This window comes from Cryptococcus neoformans (genome assembly GCF_000091045.1).
Source record: "Cryptococcus neoformans var. neoformans JEC21 chromosome 3 sequence".
In the NCBI taxonomy this organism is placed as follows: Eukaryota; Fungi; Basidiomycota; class Tremellomycetes; order Tremellales; family Cryptococcaceae; genus Cryptococcus; species Cryptococcus deneoformans.
Genome location: NC_006685.1, coordinates 2,076,810 through 2,094,796, shown reverse-complemented (window position 1 = coordinate 2,094,796; position 17,987 = coordinate 2,076,810). Strand labels below are relative to the sequence as shown.

Here is a 17,987-nt window from a genome sequence, read left to right as displayed (position 1 = left end):
GTTGACAACTTGCGACAATTTTAATAAATGAACGACGAATTACTCGATCAACGCGCAAGATATTGCGAACTTTCTGAGTATGCGTGCGGTCTTCCTTTCCATGGAAGTCCTGGACACACTATTTTATCAACGCAGATAGGCTCTCTCTTCTCCACCACAACGCGTGCATGAAAATCGATGGGATGGTGAACTGAACACGGTGTTAAAAGACATCCCAAAACCGCGTCATGTTCGATGCGATAACTCCTCGTTCGTGATGGCTTAGCTTTAGCCCAATTAGTAAAGCCAACTGCAAATTTATAGAGTGATACCGTTACAGAATGGAAACAAAAACAATCCTTGGGAAGCCCCTGGGACAGCTCGGTGGTGGGAAATAGGGGTGTAGTCAGTATTTGGTTGAATACACATTACAACTAGGAAAATGTGGTACGCGATAGATAATTCAATACCGATATCGCATCACCCAATAATTATGTCTACGTTTCGTTTGTGGTGGTGAAATTGTTAAAATGTGCGAGGATACTGGAGGAGGAAGGACAATGCGCAATGGGCTTAACAAATTGATCAGCTGAGTTTCATATGTCCCGAAAGAGGGGTCCGGTGCAGTACTTGGATCAGTGATGTCACAGGATGTATGATCAAAGAATGATCACGACGGCTGGGTAGCGATGATATGCAATATGGCATGAAGAAGAAAGAGGACATTGTATATATCTACAAATGGTAATGCTCACATAAAGATAGAAGGGAAATAGGGTCCGTATTCATAATCTTACAACATCAGTCTCGTCCTCATTTCCATTTTGGCTTTCGCTCTCGCTCTCGCCTCCGACTCCGCTCTCATTCCCTTCCAACTTATAGAGGTCCGCATCTTCCAGTTCCACGAGTTTGACACCAAACTTTTCTTCAAGCCATAGTTGCACAACCTTATCGTCCGTCTCTTCGACCGTCCCGACCCCAGTCCAGAGCTCCTCCCATTCAGCGAGCGTGGGCGTCGGCGGTAACTCTTTAAACAGTTTCCTTCCAGCTTCTACACCTTTCATCCATTCCTCCATTCCCTTTGGCGCTCCCTCCGGGTGCAGCACATTCAGCCTATCGACTAACTTTGGTTTTGCTCCCAATATGTTTTCGATGGAGCGGTATTCCTTTACAAACCGAAGCGAGTTTACCGGACCTATCTTAGGTATATTATTCGACGCATCTGTACCGAGCAGCACCATCCAATCCACCCACTCGTCCTTCTCTAACTCAACTACTTGCCTTATCTCTTCTCCATCAACAACTTCTAATGGTTTCCGCAAACTGGAGACGTTTCTGAGTAGTTTGGCGCTGTATCCAAGCACATCACTGTCCTCCGTACCAACGTAATCTGCTAAACCAGAGAGACAGAGGGAAGATGCGAGTCCTTCTGCTTCAAAAGGGATGGGAGCGTGGAGGATGGGGACACGAAGGAGGTGAAGGAGATGTTGGCAATTGAGGTGATCGGCAGGAGAAGGGATGTCGAGAGCGCGTTGATAGATGGACAGGACGGAAGGGAGAGTGGCGATGAGGTTGCTGAGGCGGATGAGGGCGTCCGACGAAGGGGAGGGCTCTGATGCTGTTTGAAAGGAAGGGGAAGGCGGGGGTGTGGGGTAATCGGCGCATGGCGGTGGTGGAGACAAAACGAGGTTTATGATCTCGCCTTCCTCGCGAGTCAAATCGAGTTGCCTTCTAGTCTCTGTAAAATTCTCGAGTGGCACAAGATCTTCCAGTTTCTCATCCAACTTTTCTACCCCCTTTTTCCATTCGTCCAGACCGAGTTCTTGTCGGTTGGCAGCCGTCCATTGTTTAAGTTCTTCTTCGAGCGGGGTAAGATCTTGTGAGGGATCAAAACCGGGTAAGCTGGGAGACGGTTTGGTTTTGGAGGAGGGAAGAGGTGGGCGATAAGAGTCGCGATAGGCCTGCACGAGGTAGGAGAATGTATCGATAGTAGAGGTTATGCGGTTGATGGAGATGGTATCGCGTTCAGTGAGGCTTGACGCAATTTTCTCAGCTGTGGTTTTCTGTTTCATCTGTTCATTTTCTTCCGCAGTTAACACACGATCTTCATCCTGTACAACCTTGATCTTCTCCTCTTGATCCCCTTGCAACCCCTCCATCGCCTTCCTCTCTATTTTCTCCGTCCTCGAACTTTCAGGCGGCGTCAACGCTCCTCCTGCTAGTATTTGGTCCCCGTCCAGAGCATCTTTCCGACCTGTAGTCACAAAAGTAAATTTTGTAGCTTGCCAATGAGCTCGCACAGCATCTTGCTCTTCAGACGGGAGGTGAAAAAAATCGGTAATGGCTTCGCGAAGGAGGTGTACGCGTGCGGAGCGGGTGAATTCGTGGTTACGTCGAGCTAGGTGTGCGGCACGGATGGTGAGACGGCGGCGGGCCTGATATAAGGGAGAATGAGCTTTGGCTTGTCCGAGGGGAAAAACGTAAAATGAGACAGACGAGGCGAAACGAACCTCGGCGGATTTCCATTCTCTTACGCCTCGTTGGTCCCATATGGCGACTGGAATGACACCGTAGGCTCTCATCTCTGATACGAGACTTGACGAAAAGGGGATCAGTACAATTGTTTATCGACTTTTTAAGGAGCGACAGATGATAGTTACGCACTTGTACCAGCCTATTACTTCACCGTAACCCTCCAAAGGGCCTCCTCTAGAAGCAAAATGGAACCGGTTTGTGAGTAATGTCGCATCTCTAGGCGTGGGTATTTAGCCGGGAAAAGATAAGGGATTGAACAAATCATAATTTACATAGCAACCAGTTTACCGTGGAATTTCGGATCTGCCCATCGTTTGGAAAAGGCCTTGATCACCTCCGGACTGTGTGGTTGTGCGGCTGTTAGTTATAAACTTCTCCCCGCTCATGTGAATACATACACTCACTGTGTCTTCTTAATCCATTGTAAAAGGCCCTTGATGCCCATCCTTCAGTCGTATAGTGAGTTATAAAGAAGTAGAGAATGAGATGGTGAAGTTGGAGGGAATTACCTGACATACGCAGGACGACGAAGTGACGCGCAATTGATAACATGATGGTGGTGGTAAACAAAGAAAGTGATGACGTGTAGCACATTTCAGTTCTTTTTCACGCACTGCAGCAGCAGCAGCTCCCTCTCTATCCGTTCTTTCTTGATGTTATCTGGATTTTTAAACCTTGCATTTGTCACCTAAGGTAACTTCTAAACAACCCATCATAAGGACCGGAGGAAGTCTCATACTGAGCTCTTGGTGACGAGATCTCAGAACGGGACGGTACTGTTATTCCTGTCTGGGGGTCGAGAACGGAGGAGGTACTGTACAGTAGAGGTGACGTGGTGGTGAGTCTTTTGTTTTTACGATTTGTGGGAAAAATGAGTCAGCAGAGCTTGAAGTGCAAAGCTATATAAGTAGCCATTTGCCTACCATTTCCATAGTTGTCAATATCTGTCGATTCATTATTGTTATCTTCTCTCACTACCTTTTAATTTGTTCTTCTTCTCTCCATAAGTGGTATACTGTTGCCGTCTTGGTCTGGCTACCTCTTTCAGAAGTCATCAGTCCATTTCGTACAAACGATCCACGACTTGTTGAAGTCCATCGCTAGAAGAGATAGCCCCCCTGACACCACCCTCGACAACCTTGACAGTTAAGGCCTCGGGATGCGGCTCCTACTTGGAGGGGGTAATGTAAAGAATACGGTTATTTATTATCCCGGACGAGAATGATGGTGAACTCTTAAATACTCCATTTTGAACCTATCGGAAGGTCGAAGATGAATATGCATGAAAAGGACCTAAGAGCGATACCATAGATAGATGGCGTAAGATCCCGCTGAGATATTTTATTATAATACAACAAATAAACCCACACCCTTCTGTCTTGTCTTCTTGCTTCGTCTGGTTGTGTAATGCGTTCGGTACAATGAAGATTTGTATCTCCTTGTATAATGTGCGTTATGTGTTGTTTCGTCATTTCAAGTTTCCTGTCTATATTACTCCCCTTCCCTTCGGCAACACCAATCACACTTTATCACTTCTCTCACTTTGACCTCATCCGCCCTACGACTTCCTCCAGTAATAACCTCATGTATACTTTATCTACCTACAGCAGTTCATTATCCATCAGCAGTTACATTTTTTTTTTTCTTCGACAATAGTCTCCTGGGAGGCAGAATAAAAGAAAAGGGAAAGTAAAGAAGGAGAAGAGGGAAACTGACAGTGATCTCTGTTCCATCGTAAAGCTTGCCATGTTCATATTGCGCAGGCAAAGCGTCCCATTCTTCTCTCGAAAGAGCCCTGTCATACCACTGCTTTCAGATAAAGTAGGAAAGGATCGCGATACCGCAGAGAGAGTGAAGATGTTATCGGATGGAAAGAGACAAAATCGTGTGTGTTGTGGAGGTAATGACGAAGTGTTCGGGTGCATGAGGATTTTCATAGGAGTCCGCGGGGTTTTATGGAGGTTGAGGATAGAGAGGAACAAATTAACGTTAGCGTGTTAATTAATATATATGAGAAGGAAGAAATGAGGGACAGAAGATGGAAAGGAACTACGTACGACGGGAATATACTCGTGTAACAAGACGTCCGCCACAATCTGGTTTTCGGGTAAAAAGCTCTCATTCGGAAATAACTGATTTACCCTCTCCATGTCAGTACTTTCTCTTCCTTTTCTTTTTCTTTGTCTCCCATTTTCCAAATTTGTTCTGGACCGGAACGTACCTCGATGACGACTCCGCCTTCCGGCATCCATACTTGATGTGTCAACATCTCGCCATGTACGGATAGTACGATCTAAAAAAAGAGACAGTTCATCACAAGTTAGCCCATTTGTTCGTTGGATCAAGAACATAAGGGCGACATGGACTTACATCCGCATCAATCACCTCTTTTATTTGCCGCTGCTTGTCCTCAATCCCTTTATTCTGCCTTCCGTTGTGCGATTTGTAATCGGATTTGCCGATCCAAAGATGAACGACGTCTATCATGCCCTTCCCCTCCATTTCCCCCAGCATGCCCTCCAGCTCCAACGCTGATTGTTCGCTCAATTTTCGTTCCGCTGTGGACGATTGGTCGAGCATGTATATTAATTTCGGGGTTGTCCTTTTGATTCTTCTTTTATTTGCTTTCGTGGTAGACAAGGACAAGGAGGAAGGAGGAGGAAATGAGAGCATTCCACCTGGTACATCTCTCTCCCCCATCTCTAACCCAAACCCAAGACCCCCCAAAAACCTCCGCCTAACCTCTGTCCACCAAAAAACCGGTTTTGGCATCACAAACACCGAGGCCGCCATCTTGTTCAATGCGAGAGAAAGCTGATTGTGCCGGTGGGATGCCCAGCGGTCCGTTATTATTGCTTTCCATTACATTAGCCGTGGTCATTTTCACAAGAAACGGCAACTGAGGATGGAAGGTGGAGGATGGAGATGAAGAGGGCATACCTCGTTCCATGAAGACCCATCCCTTATGTTCGTTTCCAAGATTGCTCAATATGTCCCAGTCTTCCGGTTCAATCACTCCCGCGATCCTCTGTTTCTCATCTCCACCTCCCTCGCCTCTGGCTCTCTCACCCCCTCTGTCACCCCAAAGAGCACTCAAAACCATTTCCCCCCACCCTGCTTCATCTCTCCACCCTTCCGCGCCTTTCCATGGTATTACTACTCTATCCGGGAGGGCGGGGACGACTTTGCCTCTCGCCGTTGTTGTTGGAATATGCATCTGTGTCCGTATCGGCACCGAGTTAGAGTGGGAGAGGCCAGACGAGGGCAGAGGGACAGAGGCGAGAGATGAGAGAGAGCCGAGGAGCGTTTCGGATACAAGATGATAGTAGGAAGAGAGATAATGCCATTCATCGATTTTGGCTCCTTCGTTGATGAATACTGTTTTCCCAAGCCTCGATTAGCGGCTATGCAAGACAAACCTAGGCAAGACCGGACGGGACAGGAGGAGAGAGGGGAGGATTGTAACCTCGACCTCAGAATTATGAATCGCCTGCGGCCTGATGGTTTAAACTTGATACTTGATACTTACTAGAGGTCCCTTCAAGAATGTAAGCCCCCCTCGCAGAGAGGAGCAAATCGTGAGAAGGGTGGGTGAATACCTCCCAGCCCGTTTGGCCGCTTACTGCTCGGCTTTTGGAGGGAAATTTGGAACGGTCGGGGGCGAATAAGTCTGTAAATGGGTGGGGAGTCAGCGATGTATCATACTGAAAAAAAGAAAGAATATGACGTACAGATGGTACCGTTATGAACCCATACATTTTGTAATACTTGGAAACCTGGTAATCCGCCTAGATGTTTGGATTGGCTGATCTCCGGATCGGGAGATGAAAATCCCTGCGATGGGTGGTGGGTGAATAGCGGAAAAAGGTTTGGAGTGGTGACCTGGAATCGTTTCGTTATTGTGGTTTGAGAGATACGATCGAGCGAAGAATGGGTTTCCAAATTGTCCAACAAAAGATAAAGCACAAGGTCAGCAAGGTAAGGCCCAATACTGAAAGATACGACTTGCAGATATATAATCAGCGGATGTGTATAATACAGCTGTGAATATGAATATGGCCAAGATGGAAACTAAGATAAATACTTGTGAGCGATAAAGAAGTCATGGGCAAAAGAGTATTCACAGAGAATCAACAGCCGGCCCGAGAGCTTGCGGCGTAAAGTTGCCGGCGGCTTCTCTGATTCCATGAGAGTACCCAGGTGGCGTTCAAGTGGCTTTCAAGGAAAGTAGAAGTGTATGATGTACGGATGTACACGGTTTAAAATATAGCAGAGCGCGAGGAAATATACAGGGAATTACAAAATGCTTGTTTGTATGTGCAGACCGGGGTATAGGGTCCTCCAATCCACTAACTTTCCCCTGCAACTCAATCCCCGCAGCAGGGCGGTAATCGTCATTCCTACGGTATTCATGCTGTGTTGCAGTGTATGCACGGTGGGTGTCTTGCTAGTACATCGGCGCACATCCGTATCCCACCCCCCATGCATACATACACACGCTTCACGCATATTATGCACGTCAGCAACACAGCTTAGTCGTACGCTCCATTATTCTCCAACGTCACCACCTATAATTATTACGCAATACTCTCACTCCATAACAATTTTGGATCCGCTACTAAACTCGAGTGTTAGAATTATTCACTTCAACCTTAATAATTATATGTTTATTTACTAATCAAAATTCATACTTACTACTGTATTAACCGACGCTTCACTCTCTCCTGCAAACTCCCGTAATAGTACTCGCGTTGTAAATCTCAAGCTGTCAAAGCAAATCTCTACGAAATCCAAATGGAGACAGCCCAGCTTCTCCTCAAGATGCCCACAACATCAAGCATCTGGGCAGCATACAACCTCAACAGGTATTTTGTCGGCGTCGCTCTTCTCCTGGGTGTCGTTGTCGTGCGTCAATAATTCTTTCCTCCAATCATGTGATTTGTCTGCTGAGCGGCGTCTGTATAGTTGTGGACAGCGTCAAACTTTATCACTGCCGGCTTGGAGACAGGCGATGATGCGTGGAACAAACCCTTTTTGTACGTCTGTCCTTGCTATAGAAAAGCCGCCCTGTTGGAAACCACAGCGGAAGATACACTAACACACGCGTGTTTACGTAGAATAACGTACTTTAACACGGCATCATTCACTATCTACCTGTTACCTACGCTTTGGAGATGGCGTAAAGGCGCTCGACACCATGCTATGGGACAGGGCCATGTCCGATCGGGTGATGCTGAGCATGCTGCTTCTCCATCGGGCGGATACCTCCCAATCCCTTCCGCCCCTCACGAAGAACATCTCTCACACCCATCACACCGAAAAGACCCGGAACGCACAGAACGAATCGATGGTGTCACACTCCACCACCTTCCGCCCCTCACCGTTCGCGAAACAGCAAAGATCGCCGCATGGTGGAGTATCGTCTGGTTCATCGCCAACTGGGCTGTGAATGCGAGCTTGGCGTGGACGAGTGTGGCTAGTGTGACGATTTTGAGCAGTACCAGTGGTGAGTTCCATCCTCATCCTCTTACATTCCCTTACGGGGTGTGAACGGGAGTATAAAGGCTCATCCGATGGGAAATAGGTTTCTTCACCCTCGCACTAGGAAGAATATGTCGTGTGGAAAGCCTGACATCAACCAAGGTGATCGCTGTCATCGCTAGGTACGTTGCCACTCCTCCCTTGATCCCCGTTTCCCCTCTTCTCTTCTATCCCCCCCGATTCCGTGTTAAGAGCAACAACACTAAATGCCCTTCCCCCTATAGTTTCCTCGGCGTGCTTCTCGTAACCCACTCCGACTCCCTCTCCTCTACTCCTCCCCCTTCCCCTTCCGCCTTCTTATCCCTCTCTTCCGCATCCTCCCACCCGATATTCGGCGATGCTTTAGCGTTAACATCAGCAGCCTTTTACGCGGTGTACGTCATCCTGTTAAAAGTAAGGGTGGTAGATGAGGAGAGGGCGGATATGCAGTTGATGCTTGGGTAAGTCCTCTACACTCATTCCCATGTGTCACTGCGCCCACCCGCTAACCGCCTTTCCCCCACAGTTTCGCAGGCCTCTTCAACACCATCTTCCTCATCCCAATCTTCCCTCTCCTCCACTACACAGGCCTCGAACGATTCTCCCTCCCGCCTACCTCTTCTGCCTGGTTCATCTGCCTCGTCAACTTTTGCATCACCCTCTCTTCAGACTACCTGTACGTGCTGGCGATGCTCAAGACGACACCGACCTTGGTCACTGTCGGTCTATCGTTGACGATACCTCTGGCGATGCTGGGCGAGTTTTTCGGGCTCGGTTTGGGTTCCGGCGGGGAGGGAGGGATGGAAGGGATGACGGTGTGGAGTGTAGCGGGAGCGGGCATGGTTTGCGTGGGATTTGGGATGCTGGGATGGCAAGAGTATCTGAAGAATAAACAGGGGAACGAGGGGGTGGTGATTGAGCGTGAGGGCGAATACGAATACGGGAGCGATCGTGAGGATGAGTAAACGAGAGCGAATACGTTCTCCGTTTTTGGGTTCTGATTTTGGTTTTATCGTTTTCGAACAAGGGCTGTTTTGATCCATGTTGTTCCCCGGTCTGTCTTTCAAATAGACAATTAGACAATTACAATTAGAAGTTTCAACCGGTTTCTTTTGTACAAGTAGTGTTTTATACTATGCACCTGTAGGTTCAATATCAAGGGAAGGATCAAGGCGCTACATGATTACAGTTCAAAAGATGAAAAAGGTAAAAGTACTAACCCGAAATAATATAATAAAATATATAAAGGTTTAAGATGGAAAAATCGACGAATCACAACCAAACGTAAATATATATATATATCTAAAAACAAAGGATACCCAAAACAAAAGTACAGAATAAAACAGACTGCCACACTCTCAAAACACATCATCATCCCCTTCCAACCCACCATCATCCCCTTCCAATCCTTCTCTCCATCCTCCCAAACCATCTATCCCTATCCCTTCGCCACTTGCACTTGCACTTGCACTTGCATTCCCATTACTGCCCACGCCACCTAATCCATGGGTACCATGAACGACACTCGAACGGGGCTTAAAACTCCTTCTCGGCGCTCTTCTCACCTCTCCTTCCGCCGCATGAAGCTGGCCCCCGGCACCGAGAGCGAGGGGGTTGATTGCCCGTTTCGGCGGGGGTGCTAGCGCTAGCGATTTCACCCCCGTTGGCGGTGGTGGTACACCCGGTAGATTGGTATGGGACGGGGGGTAAGTCGAATGCGATGGGATGGCGGATGGATGTGAGACTGAACGCTGTTGGTTATGGGGATAAACATCTCGATGTCGTGGTGTCGGGCTCCCGCCTCCGCCGGCTGCTCCACTGCGAGAAGACACACTTCTCCCCACCCCTCTTCCTGCTCCCACCCCTCTTCCTGCTCCCACCCCTGCCCCCGCGTTCCTGGAGGTACCCAACCCGACACCAGCCCCGACTTTTGCTCGTTTATTCCCCACTGTCGGCGTCGGCCCCGGTCCCGCACCCGCACCCGCACCCGAAGCTGACGCCAAAGCACCTATCGGCCTCTTACCCAACCTCGTACCCGTGCCCGCTGCACTTGTAGAGCTCGGAGCGGTTGATGATTTCGAATACAGATTCGATATCCCGCCTCCCGTCGCCGCCGCCTGACGAGTGGATCGTGAAGAGGACGCGTGGGACGGGGTGGCGCGGATGGTTCTGGACGGCACGAGTGTGCGCGCGTTGCCGGCCGGGCCAGAAGCCGACGGATGAAGAGGCAAGAGTCCCTGTTTAGCGCGCTGATCGCAGATTAGCAATCTGTCCACATGAATAAAAAGCGGGCACACCTTTTTCGCTTCCTTGACCAACTCCTTCTCCTCCATCGCATCATGTATCCGATCCACCACCCTCCGCCCCGAGACCATGAACGGTCTCCCGTTCTCTTCTTCCCACGTGGGCAGCAGCGAAAGAAGATCCATCTCAATCTTGGGTTTCAGCACATTCACCCGCTTTCTCAATTTCTCTTCCCTCAGCATGGCCCCGCCTCTTCGCGAAAACCGGTTCGGATCCCTTTCATTCCGCTCCAACTCTTCTTCATCCTCGACCAATTTGAACCATTCCCTCACTTTGGGCAAGATGTTCTTCTTGCTCTCCACTTCTTCTTCTAGCCGCTCGACTTGCTTTTCGTGGAGGTGTAAGAGATCTTCGGTATATTCGTCATCGTGCATCTCGGGGAAAAAAGTCGATTGGGAGCGGGGGGACATGAGGAGGGATGTTTGGAGGGCGACGATGGTGGAGCGGGCGGAGAGGATAAAGGACGAGAGGGAAGCGCGGCGGAGTTCGAGAAGACGTTCGTATTCTGCTTCGTACTATACATGTGTCAGCCACTGTCACTGTATGCAACTGTCACATTGTGTGTATGCAGAGACTTACAGCCCTGATGGTGGCTTCACCACTGCCCCTATTCATCTCTACGAAACAATCCATCGTCTCCTGCTCTACGCCCAATTTCGTCCATAAGGGTTCCACCATGTTATACAACTCTTGTATCCTCGCTTCATGTTCCTCCTTTTCACTTGTCCAAAGCTCCATCGTCTCGTCCACCCACTCTATCAGCGGTATTTCCGGCTCCGTGTCGTCCAGCCCTTCCAGATCCTCGACCATCGGCCATTCTTCGTTGTCATCGTCCATGGGCGGGAGCGGGTTGAGGGTGATGATCGTATGGAGAAGACGTTCGTAGGAAGCGTACATGCCCGGCTGTTCTTCTTCTGCGTAGGGCGGTAAGAGGTGGGGCGGGAAATTGTGTGGGGAGGAGGTCGGGATCGGGGGGAGAGCGAGTTCGGAATGGAGCCATGTGAGGGTGAAGAGCGATTGGCACAGCGTGCGGCGGCGGGCGTCCTGCATGTATGTTAGCGATAACAGGGAAGAGAAGAATGTAACGCACGCGTTCTGCCAAGGCCAATGTGACAGCTTGATCAATCTCTTCCACCACACTCTCCCTCACGTCGTACCACTGCCCTCTCTCTGTATCATGCGGTGTTTGCCCCTGGGCGGTGTGAGCGTGGCCGAGGGCGATGGCCTGGGCGATCGTCTGCGTCGAGCCTGAAGTCCTCTTTCCATCGGCGTGTCCCATGCCCATTCCACTTGATGCGTGCGAGGGACCGGAAAGCGCATTCGCGGAGCGAGAAGTGGACGCGATAGCCTCGAGCGGTTTCGAGGGCTGCCACGGCGGGCCGAGGAGGGTGGACAGTCTATCAAGCGTGGCCTGCTGCTGCCTGATATGCGCTAATCTTTCGTCGTATACCTTTGCCCGTGTTATCAGCCTTTCCGCTATCGCCAGGAAACGACACACACCTGTTTCAACTCCCCTGCCTGCTCGTTCAGCCGTTCGAGCTGGCGCGGCAGCGTCTCCGAGTCGTCCGCCTCCCTGTCCCTCTCGCGCCGATCGCCTACGGCCCGTGCAAGGGTGGCGAGATCGCGCGTGGCGGCTGCAATGTCATCGTTGAGCTGGTCGACCTGGGCCTCGCGTTCGCGGACGATGCCTGTGATGACGGCCTTGACGGCTGCCTCGATCCTGTGGAGGTCGTGGTCGAGGGCTGCGGCGGGGAGGGCGAGCTGGGCGTGGAGGCGGCGCAGGTGGGGCGTGTGCTCGTCGAGGTAGGCGAACATGCTGTTGCGGTGCCAGGATGTTTGTTTGCGCGGAAATGGGCCATGGACGCGACTGTTACGTAAGGGGGAGTCTGTCAATTGCTCTTGTCTATTGCAGTGTCTGTGTCTAGTGTCCAAGTATCAAGCACTCCCCCTAGTCTAGTCTCCAAGTACTCTCCCCCTCCCCCCCCACTCCCCCCCCCCCCGATGCCCCCGCAGCAGCGCAGATCGGCCGAGATGGCGGCAAAGAAAGCCGCGCTCCACCAGTACAACGACGACCACGGCCACTTTTCCCTCGTCCGGTGAGTGCTCCCCCCTCCCCCCCCCCCCCACTAACCCCCCGCAGCAACTTCCGCCTCGCCGACCTGATCACGATCATGAACGGCGTGTGCGGCTCCCTCTCCGTCCTCTCCTCCGCCCGCTACCTCCTCCTCGCCGCCAACCTGCCCGGCCCCCCCGCCCCCGCCGCCCTCCGCACCCTCTACTTTGCCCACCTCCTCCCCGTCCTCGGCTTCGGCTTCGACGCCCTCGACGGCAAGGTCGCACGCTCCATGGGCGGCGGCTCCATGCTCGGCCAGGAGATGGACTCCCTCGCCGACCTCGTCTCCTTTGGGATCGCCCCCGCCGTCCTCGCATTCACCCTCGGCCTCCGCACCCCGCTCGACACCCTCGCCCTCCTCCTCTTCCTCTCCTGCGGCCTCGCCCGCCTCGCCCGCTTCAACGCCACCGTCGCCCTCATCCCCGCAGACCCCACCGGCAAGTCAAAGTACTTTGAGGGCCTCCCCATCCCCTCCACCCTCGCCCTCACCGCCACCATGGCCTGGTGGGTCACCCAGGGCTGGTACGCCCATCCCTCCGCCGCCGCCACGGCCACAGCCACTCGGCAGGCGGATGTGCCCCTCGGCGTCGTCACCCTCTGGGGAGACAAGGACGGCTGCGGACAAGTGCATGTCGTCAGCGCCCTCTTTGCCCTTTGGGGCGCCATGATGGTCAGCAAGACCTTGCGCGTGCGTCCTTCTTCTCCCTCGATAGGCATAAACTGACACCCCGTAGATCCCAAAGCTGTAACCGGGAGATTTAAAGACGGAAAGATGTGCACTGGATATTTGCTGGATATACGAGTACACGCATGCAATGTTCGTTTATGACCGCAACAAGTATATTTGCATATATTATCCTACACAACCATGTTCAATTATCTTGTTGGATCGGTATGTAGCAATGTCCCACCGATTCGTCCCTGCCAAACAACACGTTCCTCAGGGCTTGCGGGAAGACGCGAGAGTGTAATGGCGATTAGACGGCGTTTGTATTCCGGAGCAATTAGCAGCCTGCACCCATCCTCGACCGGGTGAGGGAATACTGAGTTGGGCTCATATATGCACTTGAGGTGGAGGTTTGCTTGGAAAAGTCTCGCTTGAAGGTTTAGGTGAAAAGACGAAAAGTAAATGTTTGCCGTGGATTGAGTAGAATGGAAAGGGGAAGCAACAGTCATGCAGGTTGGGAAATGCCCGAAGAGTGCCGCTTCGGGCCGTTGCTGACTGAGCATATCCAAAAGCCGTCTTATTGGCTGATGCGGAGCCTTCTGTTGGGGTGACCAAGGGAAACGTTCAAAGGACAGAGCAAGCCGTGGACGCGCCTCTATCAACTTCCAAGCGCACGTCAGCGAAAGGCCTAATACTCCAGCACCGATCGCAGCTGTCACAGCATAGCATCATGACTTACGATTCCGACGGTCGATCGGATAGGCGATCAAAGTAGATAGGGGATACCGAAAAAAAAAAGGTAACGGGACACGAGAAAGCGTAACCCCGGGCTCCCGACGGCAACGAGTGACGTTTGGGATTTCCACCCCGGGATCGTAATCATTCGATGGAGCGAATGATGGCAGGGATATCGAGAGTTGAGACCGAAGCGTAATCATCTCTTCTCGTCGTAAACCATGTCGGCATGTCTGCACATATACATCGTCAGCATGAACACTCAGCCCATCCAGTCCAAGTATCCACCTAAACGTACAAAGGCGACTTGGACCGCGACCCTTCTCGGCATGCAATCGGATGATTTACGGTCAAAGCCACGCGCTTCCCGTACTACATGCCAGGAGGACGGGACGAGGATGGGAGTGATAAAAAGTGGCAAGACGCAGACGCACACACGTGTAAACCTGCAAGTTGGAGAAATAAGCAAAGTCTCCAGGCAGTCCTGCGCTTGGGCCTCCTCCCACGTCCGACGCCAGACGGACGATAGCGTGGTGGTCAAAGCTGAATATTTATGATACATCACTCGCGCTCTCTTCCGCTACCTGACTCTGCAATGGTCAGCAAGGCTCAGTGATGAAAGTGGCTTTTCGGCGAGAGCCCACATGTATATGCTTCTGCAATGAATGTAGCAGAGAACACGCTGGCTCGGTAGAACATTTATAGATGCTGAGCTTGGAAGATCATCCAAAGATCATCTGAGAAGGAGAGCATGGGTGTCTTCCGGTTGTCGTCGGCCAAAGCCGCGAACCGCATCTTCGGTCAAAATAAGTAACCTCCCGTAAGAAAATAGAGTACTGATCCACCTTGCAATATCATTTCCACCCTTCTAGTGACTATCCGCACTGCCGTATCCGCCCTTCTATTTCCTATCCTCCCATCTATCCGCCATGATAATACCTTTCTACGATTGGCATATAAAATCTCTACTGTTTGCCCGACCAGATCTTGCATTTCGAGATATTTTTTGTACACCATAACCTTGTCGTCGAGCCAAACAACCATGGAGCCTTTTTCCAAACCGTGTAAGACGAGTGATCCACCCGCATATACAGCAACCGATAAAACCGCCCAATATCTACAACCCTTCTTCCCATCATGTCTCACCAAATACCCAAACGCTCTCAAGTTCTTCCGCGAAACATCCGATCTTTACTGTATCGTTGCCAAACCGCAGACATGCACTTGTCATCCGACCGTTTGCTACCGCTACACTACTGAAAGACCATTGGAAAAATATTACTTTACGGATTTAAAATATGGCAAGAGAACTGTAAGTTAACGGGCATACATGGACATTTTATATCAAGGCAATACAAGTGCTCATCGACTGCAGCTATCGAGGTCGGAGCTCTGCAAAACATGGCTTGTATCGCTTGACTTCCTATCCCTCATTGAGTATAGGTTGCTACAGCAAGTTGAAAAGTCGGTGGATAAAGATGGGAATCAGCAGAGCGATGTTTATAACCTTATACATAAGAAGAATGTCGAGACCTATCAGAATGTAAGTTCACGTTGTGGCCCATATCTATAGACGATCGGCCCTTTATCGTTCGTTGCAATTCATTCCAACGTTTGCTGACGACTCGATTATCCCCGCTTTCACCACAGTGGAGACCAATAGCTGAAGGGCTTACTATTGCCATGGACAAATTATACTCATGGGAAATCTCTCACCATCTTCCTAATCACTGGACGCCGTATGACGCCACTCAATCCAATGGAGGACAAATAGCTCTTGAAAATTTTGTTCTCACTCATATTCCAGCTCAAGCGCAAACTCAAGATACTTCCAGTATGGCCCCAGGCCAATACCATGACTACCAAAAGCCCCAAAAGCTTCGAGACTCTCAACTCTCCAGCGATAACAACAATAATAACACTAACATTAACAAGAATGACACCTTGACGCTCTCCATCATAACTACCACCAAACGAGTCCTATCCGTGTTCGATAACAACCCAGATAATTTCTTTGTTTGGTACAAGAAGGAGAACGTCGATCAATTGCCCTCAAGACAGGTGAATGGTTTCAATAGTTACGCGGAACCTCTCTGAGCCCTCGGCTCCCAAGCTGGTTTTTCGTTTTTAGAGAGTCCGCCTCATCATTCGTGGTTCAATGTGGGATGTTTTTATGGTATACAAAGGACTTGGTCATGTTTTATTTCCCATTCCTCTTGGATGAATACGCTTGAAGAGACACTAATCATTGGAGGACAAAAGTACGACTGGACAGAAGAATTTGCTTGGGCTGCTTGGATTTGCTGGGATTGCTACACCAACCGCTGTGCTATCCTCAGCAGGATCAGTGATACCTGTTAGATAAGAATGATCTTTAGGATTTGGAGAAGCTTGCATAAGACATCCAGTCCAAGATGACGAGCAAATATATGTACATGGAAATTAAAATACAACTTCTATATTACAATAACTTCTACAGTACAACAACTTATATATGTAAGGGAACGAGGATAACAATAAGGAAGATGGAGAGCAAGAGAACAATAAGCAGTTGGACAAGTAGTTTCGGAGGACCGAGGAGAGAAAGGAGACGATAGGAAGAGAAGGAGGACTGCGCAAGGAGGCGTTAGGGAAGAGAGAGGTACGAGAGGAAGGAGACAGGGAAGTGTGGGAAAGCTGAGTCAGCTCGTAGAGCTGAGAAAGATATAAAAGGCGTAGCCTTTAGAGTAGATAAAATGCATAGCCCAAACAGCTTAGTTTATTCGAACTCTCCAGTCTACCGAACCACTTCAGAGCTTCCAGAGCAATTGAATACAAACGACCGAGGACAACGAAACTATTGTAGCCTAAGGTATTTTCCGGCCTCTACGAGGACAGTGGTGCTGCTACAATATATTACAAACGACCAAGAAGCTTCCCCAGGAAGCTCACATCGACCCCGAGCACCTAACCGAGAACGCAATAAGATTGAACTCGGTCAGCACACCACCCTTCTCAAAGGATCATGTTACATATGCGACGAGACTTACGATTATCCAAATCGTGCCCAGGCCCCCACCCATTACCAGACAAAGCCGGGACCCACATTGCAAGCTCCACCGGAGCCTTAGGTCCTCAGCCGGGCCCCACTCCCACTGCCTCCCCAGGACCAGCCACCGCTGGCTGCTTGGGTGCCGTGTCAGCATGTCAGTGGCGACATCGCCAAAGACATCCCTCCCCCGGGACAAAGACCAAGCAAATGCCACGCCGGCGACCGACCCTGCCACACCCCTGTTGTTACATATCATGTCAGCCGCGCCCTCTGTCTTCTGAATTTATGAGATTTGTAAAGCATAAACTCACATCGAAACCGGCTTGGAGTCCAAGAGGACTGCCGGAATCGAAAGGGCCAAAGAAACCCCCGCCAGCAAAAAGTCGACAACCACTTTAAAGCGAAAAAAATGAGCAAACAATCTCTATCTACTACACTGGCAGTTACTCACGGAGGACTGCCCAGTGCTTGGTGTTGTACCACGTAGTGGACACCGAGAGCCTCCCTTAATGGTTGTGGGAAGCGGTGGGAATACTTCCTGCCAGCAGCGGCGACCCGGGAGTGGGAATTGCTCCAGAGGCGGAACTATCATTGCTCGTGGGGCAATGGGGGCCTCTTGGAGGAGCCCGGGGTGCTGTCCCATTGGGACATTAGAATCCCTCCAGGGGTCGAAGCCTTCAGAGAGGGAGTCTATATTCATTTTTTAATACTATGGTCAGGAAGAGTCAGCTTAGAAGTTGGAGAAGTCAGCTGTAGTCTTACGGACTAAAAGGTTGTTAAATGGTTTGAGAAAGGGTTTGAGAGAGTTGAGTTGTAGTTGAAAGAGAGGAAGAGAAGAGAGGAGGAAAGCGGCGATAAAACATGCATGCTGGGGTTGAGGTTGGAGGATATATGGGGCGTAGAATTAGTTTTTTCACCGTTTCTTCCTCACTAGATCGATCGACACTTGCACTGTTAGCTTAAAGGACTGGTTAGCTTAGCTTGAAGGAGTGTCGTGCACTGACCTCTTTGTTGGTTGGACGACTGCGGAAGGTATTATCCGCGGACAAGTAAAGTGGAGGCCAAGAGTGGAGAAGGCAAGGAACAACAGCTTGCGCCTTGAC

The 17,987-nt window shown here is 50.4% G+C and overlaps 7 protein-coding genes across 8 annotated transcripts; 3 read left to right on the top strand and 4 right to left on the bottom strand.

Moving 5' to 3' along the window:
* Window positions 1-693: 693 nt before the first annotated feature.
* Window positions 694-3,022, bottom strand: CNC07150 (5' flap endonuclease, putative). Its single transcript, XM_569845.2, has 5 exons — window positions 2,919-3,022; window positions 2,787-2,855; window positions 2,644-2,730; window positions 2,490-2,574; window positions 694-2,414 (listed from the first exon to the last, which is right to left on the bottom strand). The coding sequence occupies exons 1-5, from the start codon at window positions 2,957-2,959 to the stop codon at window positions 765-767; spliced, it is 1,932 nt and encodes a 643-aa protein (XP_569845.1). The 5' UTR covers window positions 2,960-3,022; the 3' UTR covers window positions 694-764.
* A 780-nt stretch (window positions 3,023-3,802) lies between these two features.
* CNC07140 (expressed protein) lies at window positions 3,803-6,799 on the bottom strand. 2 transcript variants are annotated; one of them, XM_024656919.1, is made up of 10 exons: window positions 6,639-6,799; window positions 6,524-6,585; window positions 6,246-6,396; window positions 6,044-6,184; window positions 5,455-5,892; window positions 4,885-5,369; window positions 4,736-4,807; window positions 4,572-4,646; window positions 4,231-4,320; window positions 3,803-4,115 (listed from the first exon to the last, which is right to left on the bottom strand). In XM_024656919.1, exons 1-10 carry the CDS (start codon window positions 6,700-6,702, stop codon window positions 4,053-4,055), a joined length of 1,641 nt encoding a protein of 546 aa, XP_024512493.1. In that variant the 5' UTR covers window positions 6,703-6,799; the 3' UTR covers window positions 3,803-4,052. The 2 variants fall into 2 exon arrangements, with proteins under 2 accessions (XP_024512493.1, XP_024512494.1); XM_024656918.1 differs by having other exon boundaries at window positions 3,803-4,320.
* Window positions 6,800-7,201: 402 nt separating this feature from the next.
* On the top strand, window positions 7,202-9,180 carry CNC07130 (vacuolar membrane protein, putative). Its single transcript, XM_569836.2, has 6 exons — window positions 7,202-7,419; window positions 7,480-7,550; window positions 7,632-8,020; window positions 8,099-8,177; window positions 8,280-8,495; window positions 8,561-9,180. The coding sequence occupies exons 1-6, from the start codon at window positions 7,309-7,311 to the stop codon at window positions 8,997-8,999; spliced, it is 1,305 nt and encodes a 434-aa protein (XP_569836.1). The 5' UTR covers window positions 7,202-7,308; the 3' UTR covers window positions 9,000-9,180.
* A 27-nt stretch (window positions 9,181-9,207) lies between these two features.
* CNC07120 (protein regulator of cytokinesis 1, putative) lies at window positions 9,208-12,210 on the bottom strand. The gene is made up of 5 exons (XM_024656917.1): window positions 11,839-12,210; window positions 11,429-11,788; window positions 10,918-11,382; window positions 10,332-10,853; window positions 9,208-10,283 (listed from the first exon to the last, which is right to left on the bottom strand). The coding sequence occupies exons 1-5, from the start codon at window positions 12,151-12,153 to the stop codon at window positions 9,393-9,395; spliced, it is 2,553 nt and encodes an 850-aa protein (XP_024512492.1). The 5' UTR covers window positions 12,154-12,210; the 3' UTR covers window positions 9,208-9,392.
* A 121-nt stretch (window positions 12,211-12,331) lies between these two features.
* CNC07110 (CDP-diacylglycerol-serine O-phosphatidyltransferase, putative) lies at window positions 12,332-13,282 on the top strand. The gene is made up of 3 exons (XM_570053.2): window positions 12,332-12,434; window positions 12,479-13,139; window positions 13,186-13,282. The coding sequence occupies exons 1-3, from the start codon at window positions 12,340-12,342 to the stop codon at window positions 13,198-13,200; spliced, it is 771 nt and encodes a 256-aa protein (XP_570053.1). The 5' UTR covers window positions 12,332-12,339; the 3' UTR covers window positions 13,201-13,282.
* CNC07100 (expressed protein) lies at window positions 13,281-14,573 on the bottom strand. The gene is made up of 3 exons (XM_569846.2): window positions 14,152-14,573; window positions 13,858-14,086; window positions 13,281-13,780 (listed from the first exon to the last, which is right to left on the bottom strand). The coding sequence occupies exons 1-3, from the start codon at window positions 14,413-14,415 to the stop codon at window positions 13,743-13,745; spliced, it is 531 nt and encodes a 176-aa protein (XP_569846.1). The 5' UTR covers window positions 14,416-14,573; the 3' UTR covers window positions 13,281-13,742.
* Window positions 14,574-14,715: 142 nt separating this feature from the next.
* Window positions 14,716-16,564, top strand: CNC07095 (hypothetical protein). The gene is made up of 3 exons (XM_024658473.1): window positions 14,716-15,165; window positions 15,229-15,396; window positions 15,504-16,564. The coding sequence occupies exons 1-3, from the start codon at window positions 14,896-14,898 to the stop codon at window positions 15,948-15,950; spliced, it is 885 nt and encodes a 294-aa protein (XP_024514327.1). The 5' UTR covers window positions 14,716-14,895; the 3' UTR covers window positions 15,951-16,564.
* Window positions 16,565-17,987: the final 1,423 nt, after the last annotated feature.